This window comes from Engraulis encrasicolus, unplaced genomic scaffold, assembly GCF_034702125.1.
Source record: "Engraulis encrasicolus isolate BLACKSEA-1 unplaced genomic scaffold, IST_EnEncr_1.0 scaffold_106_np1212, whole genome shotgun sequence".
Lineage (NCBI taxonomy): Eukaryota > Metazoa > Chordata > Actinopteri > Clupeiformes > Engraulidae > Engraulis > Engraulis encrasicolus.
In genome coordinates, this window is record NW_026944537.1 from 1 (window position 1) to 19,217 (window position 19,217).

Here is a 19,217-nt window from a genome sequence, read left to right on the forward strand (position 1 = left end):
ATCTTCCACGGCAAACTTGATTTAATGTTTAACTCAGGAACAAAACAAACAAGAAACAATGGCAAAAATCGTGACAAGAACAGAAACTGGTATAGCCTACATCAAGAATCTGCACATGGTGAATGAAAGTTCAGGTTTAAATAGGTGGAACATGTGATCAGGGTGATTGCTTGATTGCAGGTGCTAGTGATAGTTGAGTCACAGTCTTAGTACTCTGGTGAGGCCGGGCGCTGATTGGTTGAGGGAATTAGCGGATGATTGACTGGATTGTCTGAGATGATGAGGGAAGTGTCTTGACGGTGGCAATGGTGTTGTTGCCAGGTTTGTCACAATAGTAGAATGTTCAGAATCCTGATGCCATAAGCCCTGGCAGCTAGAGTGAGATGTGACCCGTCATCGGTTTTAAAATAAAATAAAATAAACCTATCGACTAAAGTAAAGGCATTGTCACGGAGGTCTTGGCCTCGACTACAAACTGTGTTAAGATTATTAGCCAACTCTTCAAAATGTTTGAGAGAGACCAGTTTTAAAAAAGCTTGAAAGGCACCTGAAACATCCCCATACATGCTTGCGCCCACACACACACATATCTCTCTCTCTTGCTCTCTGACAGACACACACACACACGTATCCTACATACGTGTGTGTGAGTGTGTGTGTGTGTGTGTGTGTGTGTGTGTGTGTGTGTGTGTGTGTGTGTGTGTGTGTGTGTGTGTGTGTGTGTGTGCATACTAATAGCATTGTCTCTGCGGAAATGCAGTCTAGTTTTGTTTGTGGTTTATTTTGGAGTCTGTAGTCACAATGGTAACAATAGAGCAGAACAAATTACAATAGTCAGACATTTATACATACAAAGATGTTGCAAAGACGTTGTTGCCACGGCAATAAAAATAAATGGTGTGCAGACGGGGAAAAAGGAGGTCCAGTGGTTCTCAATTTTTTTTGGCCACCACAAATGCCAACTAGACCTCATCATAAGCCAGTCAAGCCGTGGTTTGATCAATTGTATCTCTCTGTAAAATGTTTGCAATGCCCAACACATAGGCCTAGACCTTTCCCTGACTCCATAATGTTGTGTTTTGTTTCCGTATGCGGTACACTGGAAAATATGTTCATATCACACTGAATTTTAACTCAAACCACACACTCTCACCTGAGTTTGCACTTCTGATTGGTCAGTGCCGAAGTGAGGAGCTTCACTCCAGAGTCTCCAGGGTCGTTTCCTCTCAGGTCCAGCTCCTCCAGGTGTGAAGGGTTTGATTTGAGAGCTGAGGCCAGAGCAGCATATCCTTCTCCTGTTACACCACAGCCTGACAAGCTGGAGGGAGAAGAAGAAAAGCAAATCCAAAACTGAAGTCATGAATCCCAAACGGGGGCCTATACTATGAAGCTGGTTCAGGAGTAAACCAGATTAAGTTAAGAGGTCTTCAAACAATCTAATAGAATATTCTAGAGTCCTCAGAAATTGCTGTTAAATATTATTTTCACTTGATACATTTTCCATGTCTCAATGCACACATTTAGTATTTTTGTGTGTGTGTGTGTGTGTGTGTGTGTGCACTCGAGAGAGTGTGTGTAAGAGAGAGAACTCAAACTCAAACTCAAACACACACACACACACACACACACACACACACACACAACCAATATTTCTAGTGTATAAGACTGCTCCTCTGCTCCTATTCACCCAAGCCGGTTTTCTCATCTCTCTCTCTCTCTCTCTCTCTCTCTCTCTCTCTCTCTCTCTCCCCCCCCCCCCCCCCCCAATAGAACATTTCATTTTCCCTTGATCAGATTATTCTACGTGCTTCAAGCAATTATACTGTATCTTGTACATCTAGTTGAAAGAGTGAAAAACCTGGTCAGGGAAAAAGTGACTTGTTCAATTGGCAGACTCTTTAAGCAAGTGTGAAATCTACACTTCCAAGAGAAAAGTACAAGTTATTAAGGGATTCTCCCCCTTGATGGAAGATGAAATAAATGTTCTTTAGTCAAAAGCAGTAAACAAGGTTGCTTTCTTGAAATATGATGTATTTGGTTGAAATGTAAAATAGTAGTGGTGTCAACAACAATCGATTCGCAATGTAATGCCATGCGGGGCATGAATGATTCAATTCAATGCGGTAAGTTCCAGAATCGATACTACTTGTATTGCCTCATCATGACTGATAAAACATTTGCTTTGCTTCCAGTAGAAATGTAATGCATTGCAATGCATCGTAGGATTGGATCGAATCGAAACGAAACCTCTCGAATCATAATCGAATCGAATCATGAGGGAAGTGCCAATGCACATCACTATAAAAGGGAGGGACACAAAGATGAAATACACTTAGCAAATATTGCTTATTTCTAAATGGCCAAATGTCTAGAGGATCCATGGTGAGTTTTGTCAAGCGTGTGTGCATGCAGTGTGAGAGTGTCAGTAATCAGTCACTCAGTCCCAAAAAGAGGGAGAAAGGGCAAATGAGGGTGGAAATAGAGAGCGAAAGCAAGATGAAAAGAAACTTGTCAGAGACCAAATAAACCAAACCAAGATCTAACCTCAGAGTCTCCAGGGCACAGTTTGGGTTCTTCAGTCCACTGCACAGCTTCTTGACTCCAGCATCTCCAATGTGGTTGCCACTGAGATCCAGTTTTCTGAGATTTGATGATTCTTTGCAGAGGATGGATGCTAGTGTTGTGCAGCTCTGTGAGGTAAGCCCACAGCTATCAAGCCTGAAGGGGAAAAGACCACCAGTAACTAGAAGACATAATAAAAGCATTGTGATGCTGTATGTAATGCATGCTAATGTTGTGCCAAATGTACTCGACAAAACAGAAGTAATCATTTGTTCAACCAGTCATTAGACTTAGTTTAGTTTAATCTATTAGTTTATTTGACTGGGGCCATGTGCCAAGACAGTTCTAGTACCAGAGTTAGCTATGAAGCTAATTTGGTACATCTGATAGATTTAATTTTCACTTACAGGGTTGTGTGGGATTCCTCCACTACTGGCTTCAGTCTCAGGAGAGCTTCATCAGACCTGATGAACTTTTTCAGGTCAAACACATCCAGATTCTGGTCTGATGTCAGCAGCACAAACACTAGAGCTGACCACTGGCCAGGTGAGAGTTTGGCCTTTGAAAGTTTTCCTGCACTGAGGAAGCTCTGGATCTCTTTCAGTAATGAGTGGTCATTGAGTTCATTCAGACAGTGGAAGAGGTTGATCATCCTTTCTGAGGAATGGGCCTCCCTAATTTTGTCCTTAATGTACCTGATTGTTTTATCATTGTCAGCAAGGCCAAACAACGTACTGATCTTGTCCATACAGCCTACTTGTCTTCTACTCACCAGACCATCCAGGAGAGTCTGATTTGACTCCAGAGAGAGGCCAAGAAGGAAGCGGAGGAAGAGGTCAAAGCGTCCATCGTCATAAGCCAAAGCTTTGTCCACAGCACTCTTATGCAAGATGGCCATGGATGTTTTTTTATGGGCACGCTGTGCTGATATTATGTCATTTCTTTCATTTGCCATCATGAGAAATGCATACAGAGCGGCAAGGTATTCCTGGATACTGAGATGTACAAAGCAGAACACTGTTCCTAGAAAGATCCCTGATTCTTCTCTGAAGATCTGGGTACACATCCCAGAGCATACTGTTGCCTCTTTGACATCAATTCCACACTCTCTGAGGTCTTCTTCATAAAAGATCAGGTTGCCCTTTTCTAACTGTTCATAGGCCAGCTTTCCAAGACGGAGGATCAGCTCAGGGTTCCATTGTACCTCAGGGTCTTGCAGATTGTCAAATTTGGCGCTTCTCTGTCTGGTTTGAAACATGAGGAAAAATGTGTACATCTCCGTCAAAGTCTTTGGTATTTGTTTGTGTCCTGTGGAATAAATCATCTGAAGAACCATAGCAGCAATCCAGCAGAACACAGGCATGTGGCACATGATGTGGAGGCTCCTTGATGATTTAATGTGTGAAATGATTTTGCTTGCACAACTTTGGTCACTGATCCTCTTCCTGAAGTACTCTTCCTTTTGGACGTCATTGAACCCTTGCACTTCTGTCACCAGGTCAACACACTCAGCAGGGATTCTACCGGCTGCTGCTGGTCGAGAGGTTACCCACAGTAGAGCAGAGGAGAACAGATTACCCTTGATGAGATTTGTCAAGATGACATCCAATGATTTGACAGCTCTCATGTCAGTCAAACTCTCATTTCCCTGAAAGTCAAGTTGAAGTCGACACTCATCCAGACCATCAAGGACAAAGAGCAGTTGATACTTTTTCTGGCAGACAAATTTGAATTCCTTTAGCTCTGGAAAGAAGTGGTGAAGAAGATCCATTAAAGAGTACTCGTTTTCTTTCATGATGTTGAGCTCCCGAAAGCACAGTGGGAAGATGAACTTGATATCTTGGTTGTTGTTTCCCTCAGCCCAGTCCAGGATGTACTTGTGCACAGAGATAGTTTTGCCGATGCCAGCCACCCCCTTTGTGAGAACTCTTCTGATTGATTTGTCCTGAATTGATGAAGGCTTGAAGATGTCAACACATTTGATTGGTCTGTCCTGTCCAGCTGGTTTCTTGGATCTGTACTCAATTTGCCTGACCTCATGCTTCTCATTGACTTCCCCACTTCCTCCCTCTGTGATGTAGAGATCTGTGTAGATCTTTTCTAGCAGAACAGAACTTCCATGTTTGGCTATCCCTTCAAACACACTCTGGTACTTGTTCTTGAGATTTCTTTTTAAATCCTTCTGACAACCTACATTTATCTCATCTATTGTGAAAACAAAAAATGAAACATGTTAGGTAATTCAAATCAGAAATATTATGAGAAAATGACCATTTGACACTCATGAATGTAATGCAATTGCAGACCAAAATGAAAGCATTCTTACTGTCATTCAATTCATCAGCAAGGTCCTTGTGTTCCATCTTACAGAGGAAATGCAGTGCCATCTTCAGAACTCCTTCTCTGGCATCAGTCTCATCCTCTGATTTCATCTCAATATTTTCCTGATAGTCTGGACTAAGAATCTGCTTCAATCTCTGCAACTCCTTCTTTAAAAATGCGATGATCTTCTCCTCGAGCACCTAAAGTGCATATGGCATTTCAGATGTATTTACTCTTATGATCATCTTATAGGTCTCTCATCGAACAGTCATGCTGCATTTCAGATCAGTAAAGTCACAGTCATTCTGCCTAAGAGTGATTGAACTGCAAAGACATGACTGTGTGATTTGTTTCAGTAGTAACCTGATCAACTTCCTGTTCCCAACCTTGCAACATGTCACTTTACTCTTCCCAGCCTGATAGTTGTCTGGGTTTCGTCCCAGGGAATAACAATCATCAAATTGCACAGTAACTACAGAATAATTAACCTTTGGACAAGTTAATACCTCGCATTCCACATTATTACGCAAATGACATTCCCCCAAATAATCAATATAATATGTATAATATATATGTATAATATGTATGACAGTCTTCATAATTTTCAAGTCATCAGCCATTACAGTACAATTAAACAATTTTTGAATGAACCTTCCAATGATAACAGTATTTTAAAAAAAATAAAAAACTTAAAATGCCCGAAATGCTCCCTTCCAAATTATTACGCAAAACAGTTTTGTAGTGTTGTAATCCAACTTTCTTTCTTTCTTTCCCCATTTACATCAATACTGTTGGCATTTGGTACCTTCTAAATAACATTTCAATGTTCAAAACTACCGTAGGTTATAAGCTGTAACTGAAATGCTGCATTTAAAGGGACAGTTTGGTCAATTTCAACATGCAGTTGTAATGCTCACACTACCCTGGACTTGTCAGTGCCTGAGATTTTTTTTTCTTCTTCTTCAGCCGTTTCCGAGATCCTGGTCATTGTAATGGGGGCAGCTCTTTGTTTACATTTCAAAAAAACATTTTTATTTATTCCCAAAAACATCCAAAAGGTTATAAAACATCAGCAGACAACTAGCAAACAGCAGTACCTTTTGGGAAAATATTTGGAGTTGGCTTATGTTTCATTTTTTAAAAATGTAAACAAACGCTGCCCCCATTAGAATTGCTCATATCTCGGAAAGGGCTGAGCCGAAAAATATGGCATCACCAGGTACTGACAAGTCAAGGGTAGCGTGAGCAATACAACTGCATGTTGAAATTGACTGAACTGTCCCTTTAACATTGAAGTCAATGGCAGGGCATTGCATGGGAGTTATGGAAGCCCAGATATCCTTGATGCTTTGCTCTCAGCTGTTTTTGTTTGTTTGGTCTGGTGACCAACACTTCACTCTTCAATGTACCCGTAGATTTCCATGCCACATTTAGGTGCTTTGGTGGTATCAACATTCTAACTCACCAGACATAAAACCCCATTGAAAATGAATGGGATGTTATGTCTGGTGAATTAGAATGCCCATAACCACCAAATCACCTAAACATGGTATGGAAATCTACGGGGGATATCTGGCAGGGGCGAGTTTAGGCTATTTTTAGTGGGGCCACGGCCCCAACGTGACTTGGCTCGGCCCCACTAGCTCAGGAGCCTTATAAAATATTAGTTGTGAGTTGTATTGGAAAGTAATGCAATTGCCCCTGCGCAATATTCTGCTGCGACTGCCCCGTCTGGCAACCCTGTGTATGAACTTCAAGAAAGGTCTTGTGACGAGTCTGCTACACCTCTTCTGATTGGTTTGCATCTTCACGCAACTGCTCCCCTCCAGAGTTGTGTTCAGTTATGATTTTTGCTAAATTAGTTTCTGGTAGTTTCTGGATTTGTCATACAGCCGAGGCAGAACCCAAATCCGCGCATATTCTTGTGATGAGAAGGTATGGAGCACGTTACACACTATAAAGTGGTGTAGGCTACTGTAGTGTTATATGTGCGGACTATGATAACATTGATTGTCATCATAACTGGCATATTTTTGTAAGCTGGTAAACGTTTAAAAAAAGTGTTGCAATGAAAGACCATTAAATCTAAAGTCCACTATTAGGTTGTGGATATCTGTGAACAGGGTCGCCGCCAGGAATTTTGGGCCCAATGAAAGATTCTAATTTTGGGCCTCACCCCCCCCCCCCCCCCCCTCCCCCCTTCTTATTTTTAAATTATTATTATTGTTATTCGGGGGAGCGGAGGGGGGCATGAAGGGCATGAATCCAACACATAGATTTATATAGGCCTAATTTGAATTGTTAAGAATCTTCAGAGGGGGCAAATAATCATTCTGAAAGGCATAAAGGAAAAGCTGAGGCTTCTGTTTTTCCATATTCAAATAAGACAGATTTCCCAATATCATTTCCATGAACTCTTAATTAAAATAGTGCAGATAGCTACTATTTCCTTTCTTTGCGCCTACCCCGTGTGGTTAGCCGCCTGGGTAGCCTACGGGACGCAATTCCACAGCAGAGCTTATTGGTAGTCCGTGTCAGTCTGATATTAGACATAGGCTGTGCCGTGTCCGCACTGCGCAGATTATCCAAAATGATTTGGTGACTGACGGCAATAGCCTATCTAACCGGCAGCTTTCTCGTCAAATCGCTGTTCATTTTCTGCATCCAGGTTTTCCGTCGGACTGAAACTGAACATGACTAACAGATTGTGGTGCGCTGTCCATCAGCACCACGCTGACATTACGTCCGATAAGTATTTAGCCTATTTCATGCCAAGGGTAAAACTCTTTGTAACTTCATGAGAACAAGAAAATCTCTTGCCCTAGCCATTAGGTTAACTCCGTGTTGTTACATTGTTGTGAGGAATGATTGTAAAAATAGCCACCGCTTGTCAAAGGCACCGCTCTCCTGCGCAAACATGATAATTAAATGGCTGATGAGAGCATCCAAAACTTAGGCTACAAGTTGTTGTCAAATCAGCCTTCATTCCCCTCACTTAAGTTTCAACTGATGCTGTTGGGTGACCAGAGAGAACCAAAACTTTACTGATGAGAGGGTCAAAACCGAACACAAACAAAAGCAGGTCAACGAGTGTTGTGTTCCTTGCGCTGTTGGTCCATACCGCGCTGACATTGACAGTTGATAGACGTGCAACATTCATCACGAAACGCGGATATAATCTACAAATTCGATATGGACAAAACAACAACCCCTCCATCATGAGTGTTGTGCCATTGCTATGCAGGATAATGGCCGAACCATTTAGTTATATAAAAAAACATTATTTTGGCACTTAATACCCACGAAGCAAGCGATTCTGTCAGCCCTGCAGTCACTTCAGCAGTAGGCTATGGTAGTCGGGAAAGTAGGCTATTATGTTTGGAGGCTAAGTACGTTTGTAGTTTATCACTTTTGCCGTTTGCTCGCGGTGACAATAAAGGTGGAATTTTTAAATAGGAGCCATGCTAACGTGCTCTCTTGGAAGTTTATCCAAGGATTCTGTTTGTTAGTTAGGCCTATCATTTGATTGCGTTTGCAAACGCAATGTCATTGAGTGAGCATACCTTCTTTCTTGGAGAAAAATTGAGTGACCAGTTGCCTGCTTCTGACCCTCTCTTCTTTCTGCCGTCTTTTCTTGAGTTTTTGCCAACCTGACTACATTACTCTGTCACCACCAGCTCACCATCATGTGGTTAAGACATAGATTGTAGCCTACTGTAGCCTATATTACTAACATTCTAACATTCTATGGGTTAAGAAGACCTCAAGTCGCTCTGTACTCCTGCTGCCAGCATTTCGGACGCTGTGCGATTCAACGCCTCGCGCGCCGCCAGATTGGACCGCACCATTTCGCAAGAGCTAAGGGGGGAAGGGTCCTAAAGAACTGACGAAAACGTTATGGAAATCGATAGTTGTGTGTTTAATGGGCCTACGTTCATTTCCAATTACCATTTCATTGTAAATAGACATTTTTTTTTTAAAAAAAGGCAAGAATATTAGTTCTAATATTTTATTAGGATATTAATTGCCATCCGCGGACGGGCCGTTGCGTTGGTCTGGGCCGTTAGAATCAGTACCACTTTTCCCCGCCTGTCGGCGCCCCTGTCTGTGAAATATGGAGTTGAGATCACTTAGTGAGCGGAAGTTAACTCTAATAAATAAAGTAATTAAAATATTAACCGTGAGAATGAGCATAATAGGGCACCTTTAACATATGTAGCGGTGATGGCTAAGATTTTCTTAGGTGGTCCCTCCCGTGTGACGCACAATACTTTCACTTTCGTGGGTGTTATGGGGCTCTCTGTTGACCACCTCATGCAAGGTGAGTCAGTCAGAATCACAAAAGCTTGAGATAGCAAGATAACGGAAAGGGGAGTCAAAATACAGGTGGAATACAATGCGTAATCAACCTACTGAGGAAACTATTTCTTATTGAATGAATATTTATCTGTTGAGCTACCGATTGGAACTGTCATTTGCGGTGCAAGGAGCGCACATGAGAGGGGAAACTCGTCTAATTAATTTTAAGTCACTCAATAGTCTATCCCTAAATATATTGCAGACAGGGCCGGTTCTGGCTTATTTGGTGCCCTAGGCGAGTTTGATCAGGCGGCACTTTACTGATGTGAAGTTTGAAAGCTATTTTCTGAACATAAAAGAAAGAAAGTCTGACAGGATTTGTGCAAGGATACTGAAACACCACGGATGGATTGACGTAGAGCTAGTACTGGTAGTGGGGCAAAAGTGGATGCTGCTAGTAACAGGTATCGGAGGGGGCAAGGCAAGGGCTAGCTAGCATAGAGGCGATTTTAAACTTCAGCGCTTCAAACGTAAGCAGTTCTGCGTCAAATCATGTAAATCAGACCATCCGCCACCCTCGTACATGATAAAGAATAGCACCAGTAAAAGCAAGCAGTATCCCACTGTTTTGTGTTGGCTCGATGAAAGGTGATAGAAACGAATTTCCGAATCACATTATGTCGGCTTGGTTGTTGTTGTGGCCAGTCAATAGACAAGCTTTGAACCGTAGTTCCATGTAAGTGTCGTGGTTTTCACTGTTTCAGTATGTAGTTGAATATGGTAGATCTGGGCAACTGGTCAACGCTGTCGTGTTTTGTCTCGGTAGACCTCGTATGACGGTGTGTTGGGAAAATACCGGCAGTTGTTTCAGATGGAGGGTGCGACGTGCCAGATGTACGCTGTTCGAGGGATAAAACTGCCACGCACGAGATTTTGTAGGCAATGGTAATTGGTGACGATACCATGACGTTTGAAAAGAAGATTCAAAGTTTGAGTTTTATGTGGCAGAGTAGAACAGCTGCGTGTGAAGTGTGGCGACTACCAAGGTATCAACACCAGTTATGGCTACGGGATTTTAAAAGTACCTTCAATGCACTGGGAACTAACGTGCTCTCCCCCTCTCTCTCTCTTCTCTCTTCATCAGGGCCCAGGTCTTGTGGCCACATCTGTCCAAGCTCCTACTCTGATTGAACAGTTGGATGATCAGACTGATGGTAAGTGTGTGTGTGTGTGTGTGTGTGTGTGTGTGTGTGTATCATATTGTCTATGTGATCATGTGTCTAATTGCCATCCACTTACAGGCCCTCTGCCTCCTTTCATTTGTTTTTTTAGATTTTTTTTAATTGTTGTATTGTATGCAATTGTGATAAATATGTTACTGTGATATTGTTATAATAACACAGAGACTTTGGTAAATGTGAAATTTAAGTACTGCTGTACAATTTTCTGCTCTCATTTTCAGATGAAAAGTGCTACACAGTTCTCACACATCTTCTGACTCCGAAGCCGCTGCAGTGTAAAATCTGAGATGTCTTTTCTGGTTGATTTTGTGCAGGTATTTTTCAAAGGATAGTTACTTTTAAAAACTTCTTTTAATCTTTAAAAACACTTTCATGCAGAGCCTCTGTTAGGACCTCATTGCGATACAGAGTTATGACCTTGTCACCAAAATGTCAATGACCATATTTTAACCTGCTATTTAAGGCTGTCATAGCCATATTCTTATAACAATGCCGTTAAGTTCAAGAGAACTATAGTTTGGTGATATGGATCCCAAACGGAAGGGAACAGCAGCGGTTTGTAGTTGTAGAGAACTAATTAGCGCCAAGTGTTGTTAACCTGTTGTTTCTTGTTTACCTGTCACAGTAGCCCATAGCACTTTTGTCATAGAGAGCAACTTGGTCAGTAAATATGTGCCTGCTGTATAAAGTAGCAGTATTTGGATGAGTTACAGCTAACACGGACGGCAAACTTGAGACTGTATATTGTGTGTTTGACAGATTTCTGACAGCGACAGCGATGGTGAGGGAAGCAGTGTACCGAACTCTCAGATGACTCGGACCAGGTGACCAAACCCATGCAAAGCACAATGTGAGTGTACACACACACACACACACACACACACACACACACACACACACACACACACACACACACACACACACACACACACACACACACACACACACACACACACACACACACACACACACAGACCATGAGTCAACATAGTAGCCCCTACAATATTTTTCCAATTTATTGCTGTATGCTTACCATATCCATCATGTTGATGTGTGTTAATGCATCCTTGTGTGTGTATGTGTTGGTGTTAGGACTGTGCTGAGGCGTTCCGCCCCCCTCCCCCTCCACACCACTCAAGGCACGGCGGCGGCCCAACCGCAAACTAACGTGAGTACACAACACACACACACACTTGTGTGCATGCCACGCACTGACACTTTCTCTACAGTGACTTGTCAACTTTCCTTACATTGTGTGTGTGCGTGTGACAGGGAGATTAACATGAGGCTGGATGCGCTTGGCTCCCTGCTGCGTCCATCACCAGAGGGGCCGGGATTGCTGCGGCAGCTAGCCAATTAAAGGAGGAGGATGAAGGAGAGGAGTCTGACGATGCCGACATCGCCATCGTATGCAGTCCACGCCCTCGCAGGAAAACCAGCCAATGAAAACGCTTGCAGCAGCATCAGCAGAACACACCGGCACGACTGGTAAACTTAAAGATACGCCACAGACCAGACATACACCAAATACAACTAGCACAGGTACACACACACACACACACACACAGCAGTACATCTGTTTTGTATAGCGCTTTGCCTAGTCAAAGACTTTTTACAGGAAGTATTATAATTCTGTTTTATAGTTGGGGGAAGCCATGGAAAGTAGATAACCCTATACAGCTGATGTGTGTGTCAGTAATATTTATGTGTATGTGTGTTGCAGACAGAGCTTCTGAAGCATGCAGTGGAAGACCTGTCAGTCAAGCTAAAGGTCCCGCCCTCCAACCTGCTGCTGCTGCACGGAGAGGCGGAACTTAACACCTCACACACTATTGGCCAGCTAGGACTCTGCATCGCTGACATCTTTGGTAGGAATGTGTGTGTGTGTGTGTGTGTGTGTGTGTGTGTGTGTGTGTGTTTGCGTTTGGGTGTGTTTGCCAGAGGCCAGAGACAAAGCCTTCAGAGCAGGAGACGTAGCTGGCCTAAAAGCAGCAAGGGCAAACCTGTCCCAGGGCATCAGGAAAGCAAAAAAGGAATACTCGGACAAAATAACAACACACTTCAAAGACAGCAGAGATGCACAGAGCCTGTGGCAGGGCATACAGGCCATCACGGACTATAAGCCCGCACCACGAAGCTGTGACAACAACACCTCTCTGCTAAACGACCTGAACAGTTTCTTTGCCCGTTTTGAAGCACAAAATGACACTCATCCACAGAAAACTCCCCCTCCCCCCCATGATCAACCCCTGTACCTGTCCTCTGCCAGTGTGAAGAGGACACTGGCCACCATCAACCCACGCAAAGCAGCTGGCCCAGACAACATACCTGGCCGAGTGTTGAAGGATTGTGCAGAAGAGCTGAAGGATGTCTTCACAGACATCTTTAACATCTCTCTGGAGCAAGCAGTCATCCCATCACTTTTCAAAGCTGCTACCATCATACCCGTGCCGAAGAAATCATCACCATCATGCTTCAATGACTACCGTCCTGTAGCACTGACGCCCATAATCATGAAGTGCTTCGAACGGCTAGTCCTGTCACACATCAAAGCCACCCTACCCCCCACCCTGGACCCCTACCAGTTCGCATACCGAGCCAAGCGATCCACGGAGGATGCAATCTGCTCTGCCCTCCATCCAGCCCTCACCCACTTGGACAATAAAGACTCATATGTGAGAATGCTGTTCATTGACTTCAGTTCAGCATTCAATACCATAATACCACAACAACTCATCAGAAAACTGGACAAACTAGGTTTCAGCACCTCCCTCTGCAACTGGCTGCTGGACTTCCTGATGCAGAGACCACAAGCAGTACGGGTAGGGAATAACACCTCAAGCACCCTGACCCTGAGCACGGGGGCTCCGCAAGGTTGTGTTCTCAGCCCCCTGCTGTTCACGCTGCTGACACATGACTGCACAACGACCCACAGCACTAACCATCTAGTGAAGTTTGCGGATGATACAACACTGGTGGGCCTCATCACTAAGGGCGATGAGACCCACTACAGAGAAGAAGTAGACCTGCTGGCCAGATGGTGCAAAGACAACAACCTCCTGCTGAATGTCAACAAGACCAAGGAGATTGTTGTCAACTTTCAGAGGGTCCAAAAACAACTGCCACCACTGACCATCGACGGTGATGCTGTGGAGAGAGTGAGCAGCACCAAGTTCCTTGGAGTGCACATCAGCGACGACCTCTCTTGGACCACCAACACTACATCACTGGCGAAGAAGGCCCATCAGCGTCTCTACTTCTTGCGCAAACTAAAGAAGGCAAGTGCTACACCCTCCATCATGACAACATTCTACAGAGGAACCATAGAGAGCGTCGTGTCCAGCTGCATCACAGTGTGGGGAGGAAGCTGCACGGAGAAAAACAGGAAGACACTCCAGCGTGTTGTGAACACAGCGAAGAAGATCATTGGAGTACCACTCCCCTCCCTGCAGGACATTTACACCGCACGCCTCACCCGAAAAGCACTGATGATCATCAAAGACACAAGCCACCCTGCACACAAACTGTTCAGCCTCCTGCCCTCTGGAAAGAGGTACAGGCGCCTCCGTTCCCGTACCACCAGGCTTGCAAGCAGCACGATGCATCAAGCAATCAAGATACTGAACACTCAACCCACTCTCCCTTCACTGTCAGCCTCTAGCCAGCCAGGCCACTGACAACGCTTCCCCCCCCCCCTCATCCCCACCACCATATCTGCGACTGAACATTCCACCTGCACTACTACATCTGTGACTGAACTTTCAACCTGCACTAACTCAAAACATACACATGCACACACACACACACACACACACACACACACACACACACACACCACACACACACACACACACACACACACACACACACACACACACACAAGCACACAAGCACACTGCACTTTCTGCACTAAACCCAAACATACACACACTGACACACAACTCATACTCACACACATACACACACACACACACATACACAGGTACACACACACAGACGCACACCACACTTTCTACCTGCACTAAACACACACACACACACACACACACACACACACACACACACACACACACACACACACACACACACACACACACACACACACACACACACACACACACACACACGCACACAAAACACATACAAACACACACACACACACACATACTGCTGCTGGTGTATTTAATAAAAACCTTTTTTTAATTATTTATTTCTTCAAATGGCTCCTTCCTGATATTATACTGTATATGTTCATACGTATACCGCATTGCAAAATGAATTTCATATACAGTATATCACGAAAGTGAATACACACCACACAGTTTTTGCAGATTTTTGATTATACATTTTCATAGGAAAGCATTACAGAAATTTCACTTTGACACAATGATTAGTGACCTTTTAACAACTTATTTAACCGCTTAAATTTCTTGCGTCAGCATGACAGTCATGAAGTAACGAAGATGGTTGACAGTTCTTATGTTCACTGTCCCTGGGTCGCTACAGTATGCTCAAAATTAATCATTTAAAGACGGTTTTAGCTAAATTTTCTCCCATGGGAGACCATGCCCCCAGACCCCCCTAGTATGACTCAACACTATCCCCCAAAAACGCCACTGCACACCACACATTCGCGCGCACCGCTGCAACACACGCGCCGCTCCGTGCCACCGCGCCACGCCGCACCTTTCTCACCTTTTTCACCCCTGACCCGTTTTCATGCCTGTATACTTAGTTTGACTGGTATGCTTCATACCTTTCAATCAGTTAAGTAAAACTTGCTATTAAGTATTATTGATGATGTGTCTCTCTCTCTCTCTCTCTCTCTCTCTCTCTCTCCCCCTTCTTCTTCTTCCTCCTCTTCTACTTCTTCTCAGTCTGGAACCAACTTCACATCCCTCTTCACTGCACTACTGACACTGGCAAGGAGGTGCTGANGTTCAAGGTTCCAGCGGAGGCTCTCGCTTACATCGACAAAAACATCACCAAGACAGAGCACTCTTCGTCCCCCGATGTCGAGTGAAACGTCGGTCTAAATCAATGGACTATTTTCAGGTGCTGTATACATTTGTTGGTGAACACTGTTGATATATTTTGGGGACTTTTCTTTATACTTTATTTCAACGATTCACCAGTCGTCCCTTTGTTCAGCTGTTCCAGGGCGCCAATAGGCTATTATACCCGTTGTTATCAGTAGCCCACTACAGTGTGACCATTGAGAGTAAATAGTCAATGAGTGTGACGCATCTAAGCTGACTTGCTATATTCGTGGTGTGTAACACTGGTTTTGCAGCAGGAGGAAGGTGCAAATAGAGTTTGCAGAAGTTGAATGTGTGTATGGGGGGGTTGCCTTTTTCAGGCATTGGGTTTCTTATATGTTGTATGTATTTTTTGTGTCTTTTTTTTGTTGAGTGCATTCTGGCATATTGTAATTCATTGTTTTACTGATAGGATAGACAGGGCATATGTTACACATAGTCCACATGGCTAATAGGTCAGTTAACATTATAAGTTGGAATGTAAAGGGGCTCAATCAGTGTGTGAAGAGACGAAAGGTCCTCTCTCACCTGCAGCATTTAGGAGTTGGTATTGCAATGTTACAAGAAACCCATCTTACTAAAGCAGATCATTTTAGAATTCATAAAGATTGGGTAGGACAGGTGTTCCACTCCAAATTTTACTACAAAAGTAGGGGAACAGCTATTCTCATTCATAAAAATGTTACATTTAATGCATCAAACATAATCTCTGATCCAAATGGGAGATATGTTATCATTGTGGGACAACTTTTTAATCTCCAAGTAATACTTGTGAATATTTATGCTCCTAATTTTGACGACGATGTTTTCTTCAAAAAGGTGCTACACTCCATTCCAAATTTAGATAGCCATCATCTGATCCTAGGTGGATATCACAATCTTGTACTGGACCCTTTTTTGGACCGCTCCTCCCACTCTGCGCCAAAGTCAACCAAGTCAGTTCAGGTAATACGGTCTTTTGTAGAGACACACAAACTGATAGATCCATGGCGGCTTAAAAATCCAACCAAAAGGGAATTCTCATTCTTCTCTAACGTACACACTACATTTTCTAGGATAGATTTCTTTCTGGTTGATCCTCTCTTGCTAAATGTAATAACCCAATGTAAATATATTTCAATCATGATTTCTGACCATGCTCCTGTGAGTATCACTTTAACACTTCCAACCCATAAAACAAGACCAACATGGCGGTTAGATCCCCTTCTACTTGCTGACTTTGTGCATTTCATATCTATGCAAATAGATGTCTACATACAAATTAATAAAACTGATGGAATGGCCTTCTCAACTCTCTGGGAAGCTCTTAAATGTTACCTTAGAGGACAGATAATTGCTTATAGTGCACATTCTAAAAGGGTTCACCGTGATAAAGTTATGGATGTCTCCTCTAGGATCAAGACATTAGATAGCCTTCTGACTACCTCTCCTACTCCTGACCTGGTTAAACAGAGAATAGGGTTGCAAACTGAAGCTGATCTTCTAGCCACAGTTCATGCAGAGAGGCTTATATTGAACTCCCGCAGTCGATTTTATGAAGAGGGTGACAGATCCTCTAAACTTCTGGCCAGTCAACTTCGCCAAAAAAGTGCAGCCCATGTTATACCACAGATAAGACAAGCTGATGGCTCATTAAGCAAAGACCATCAAAATATTAATAACCATTTTAAGGAATTTTACTCTGAACTATATTCTTCAGACATACACCCGGATCAACGCCAATTTCACACCTTCTTTTCTAAATTAAACATTCCAACAATTACCTCAGACATTAAAGACGACTTGGAACAATCTCTTACACTGGAGGAAATAATAGATGCGATTAAGGGCCTCCAGAGTGGAAAAGCTCCAGGTCCTGATGGGTTCTCCACTGAATTTTATAAGAAATGTAAAGATCAGTTGGCCCCTAAACTCTATCGGTTTATGAGGAAGACCTGGAAAATAACATTCTTCCCCCAACACTCCGCCAATCAACCATCACACTACTATTGAAGAAAGGTAAAGACCCACTTGAGGCCTCATCCTATAGACCTATCAGTCTGATTAACTGCGATGGTAAAATATTTTCAAAGGCCCTTGCATATCGCCTTGAGCGTATCCTTCCCAGTGTCATCTCAGATGACCAAACCGGCTTCATTCAAGACCGGCAGTCTTATTTTAATCTGAGACGATTGTTCAATATAATCTACACTAAACCGAATGCCTCATCTCCAGAAGCAGTCATATCACTTGATGCTAGGAATGCTTTTGACAGAATATCATTAGAATACCTTTTCTATACCCTGAAACAGTTTGGATTTGGTCCCCAATTCACAAGACTAATTCAACTTATATACACCAGCCCTATAGCCTCAGTTCGTACAAACTCTATGTCCTCTCAATATTTTCCCCTTCAGAGAGGGACCAAACAGGGGGACCCGCTCAGTCCATTACTTTTCGTTCTTGCAATAGAGCCCCTATCTATTGCTCTACGCAGCAGCTCAAGCATAGAAGGCATTACAAGAGGCGGCTTAATACATACCGTCTCATTATTTGCGGATGACTTATTATTATATGTAACTAACCCCATTTCTACCATACCAGAAGTTCTTAATGTCCTTGCGGATTTTGGTGATATATCAGGATACAAACTCAACCACGGAAAAAGTGAATATTTTCCTATCACGTCCAATGCCAGGACAATTCCCAATTTACCATTTAAACTTTCACTAGATTCAATCATATACGTAGGTGTAAAGGTCACCAAATCATACTTTGACCTATTTAAAAACAACTTCACTCCTTTGTTAGAACAATCTAAAAAGGATATTAAGTGGTGGTCAAACTTACCTTTATCCCTTATTGGGAGGGTAAATTCTGTTAAGATGAATATGGTGCCTAAATATCTTTATTTATTTCAAGCCATACCTATATTCATACCACAATCATTTTTCAGATCGTTTAACCAGATGATTTCTTCCTTTATTTGGAATAATAAATCTCCCCGCATCAGGAAAGAATTCATGGAACGACCTAAAGTGGATGGTGGGCTCTCCCTCCCAAACCTCCACTCATACTACTGGGCTGCAAATCTTAATGCTATCTCCCTATGGCTAAGGGATTGGGGTGATACTGCACCGGCGTGGCTCCTAATTGAAAGATCAACAAGCAAGCCATATTCACTTCCCGCCCTACTTTGTGCATCTTTGCCACATCTTGTGAAAAATATCAAAGGGAACATAGTTGTTACACAATCTCTACGTATTCTGAAACAATTTAAGGCAAGCTTAGGTATTCAGCAGATCTCCATACATTCACCTATAATCAATAACCATCTTTTCCAGCCATCTCTACTTGATATGGGCTTTCAAACTTGGTATGAAAGGGGTATACATTGCATTGGGGACCTGTACATTGATAATACATTTGCCTGCTTTGAACAACTGTCCCAGAAATTTAATCTGAACAATACTCATTTCTTCCGCTACTTACAAATTAGGGATTTCGTACGCAAAAAAATCACAGTCTTTCCTGACAGTCCCCCTCTCTCATGCCTAGATTCTTTATTGAAAGGTAATTTTCTTAATAAAGGTAGGGTTTCTATGTTCTATGCAAACATAATGCCTACATATAGTCCTTCTGTGTCACATATTCGAGAACAATGGGAAAACGATATGGGGGTCTCACTTTCTGATGAGGAATGGGAAATGGCCCTCACGAGGGTTGATTCTTCATCTATATGTTCCAGATATGCCCTGATACAGTTTAAAGTTTT

The 19,217-nt window shown here is 43.0% G+C and overlaps 1 protein-coding gene and 1 long non-coding RNA gene across 2 annotated transcripts; one reads left to right on the top strand and one right to left on the bottom strand.

Annotated features, from left to right (window-relative positions):
* Positions 1 to 802: 802 nt before the first annotated feature.
* On the bottom strand, positions 803 to 7,539 carry LOC134442006 (NLR family CARD domain-containing protein 3-like). Its single transcript, XM_063192369.1, has 5 exons — positions 7,510 to 7,539; positions 4,889 to 5,084; positions 2,970 to 4,767; positions 2,545 to 2,718; positions 803 to 1,318 (listed from the first exon to the last, which is right to left on the bottom strand). The coding sequence occupies exons 1-5, from the start codon at positions 7,537 to 7,539 to the stop codon at positions 1,150 to 1,152; spliced, it is 2,367 nt and encodes a 788-aa protein (XP_063048439.1). The 3' UTR covers positions 803 to 1,149.
* A 1,961-nt stretch (positions 7,540 to 9,500) lies between these two features.
* LOC134442003 (uncharacterized) lies at positions 9,501 to 15,320 on the top strand. Its single transcript, XR_010033264.1, has 7 exons — positions 9,501 to 10,397; positions 10,646 to 10,738; positions 11,184 to 11,274; positions 11,517 to 11,592; positions 11,697 to 11,912; positions 12,148 to 12,292; positions 15,302 to 15,320. It is a non-coding gene; the product is annotated as an uncharacterized LOC134442003 (long non-coding RNA).
* The last annotated feature ends 3,897 nt before the right edge of the window (positions 15,321 to 19,217 follow it).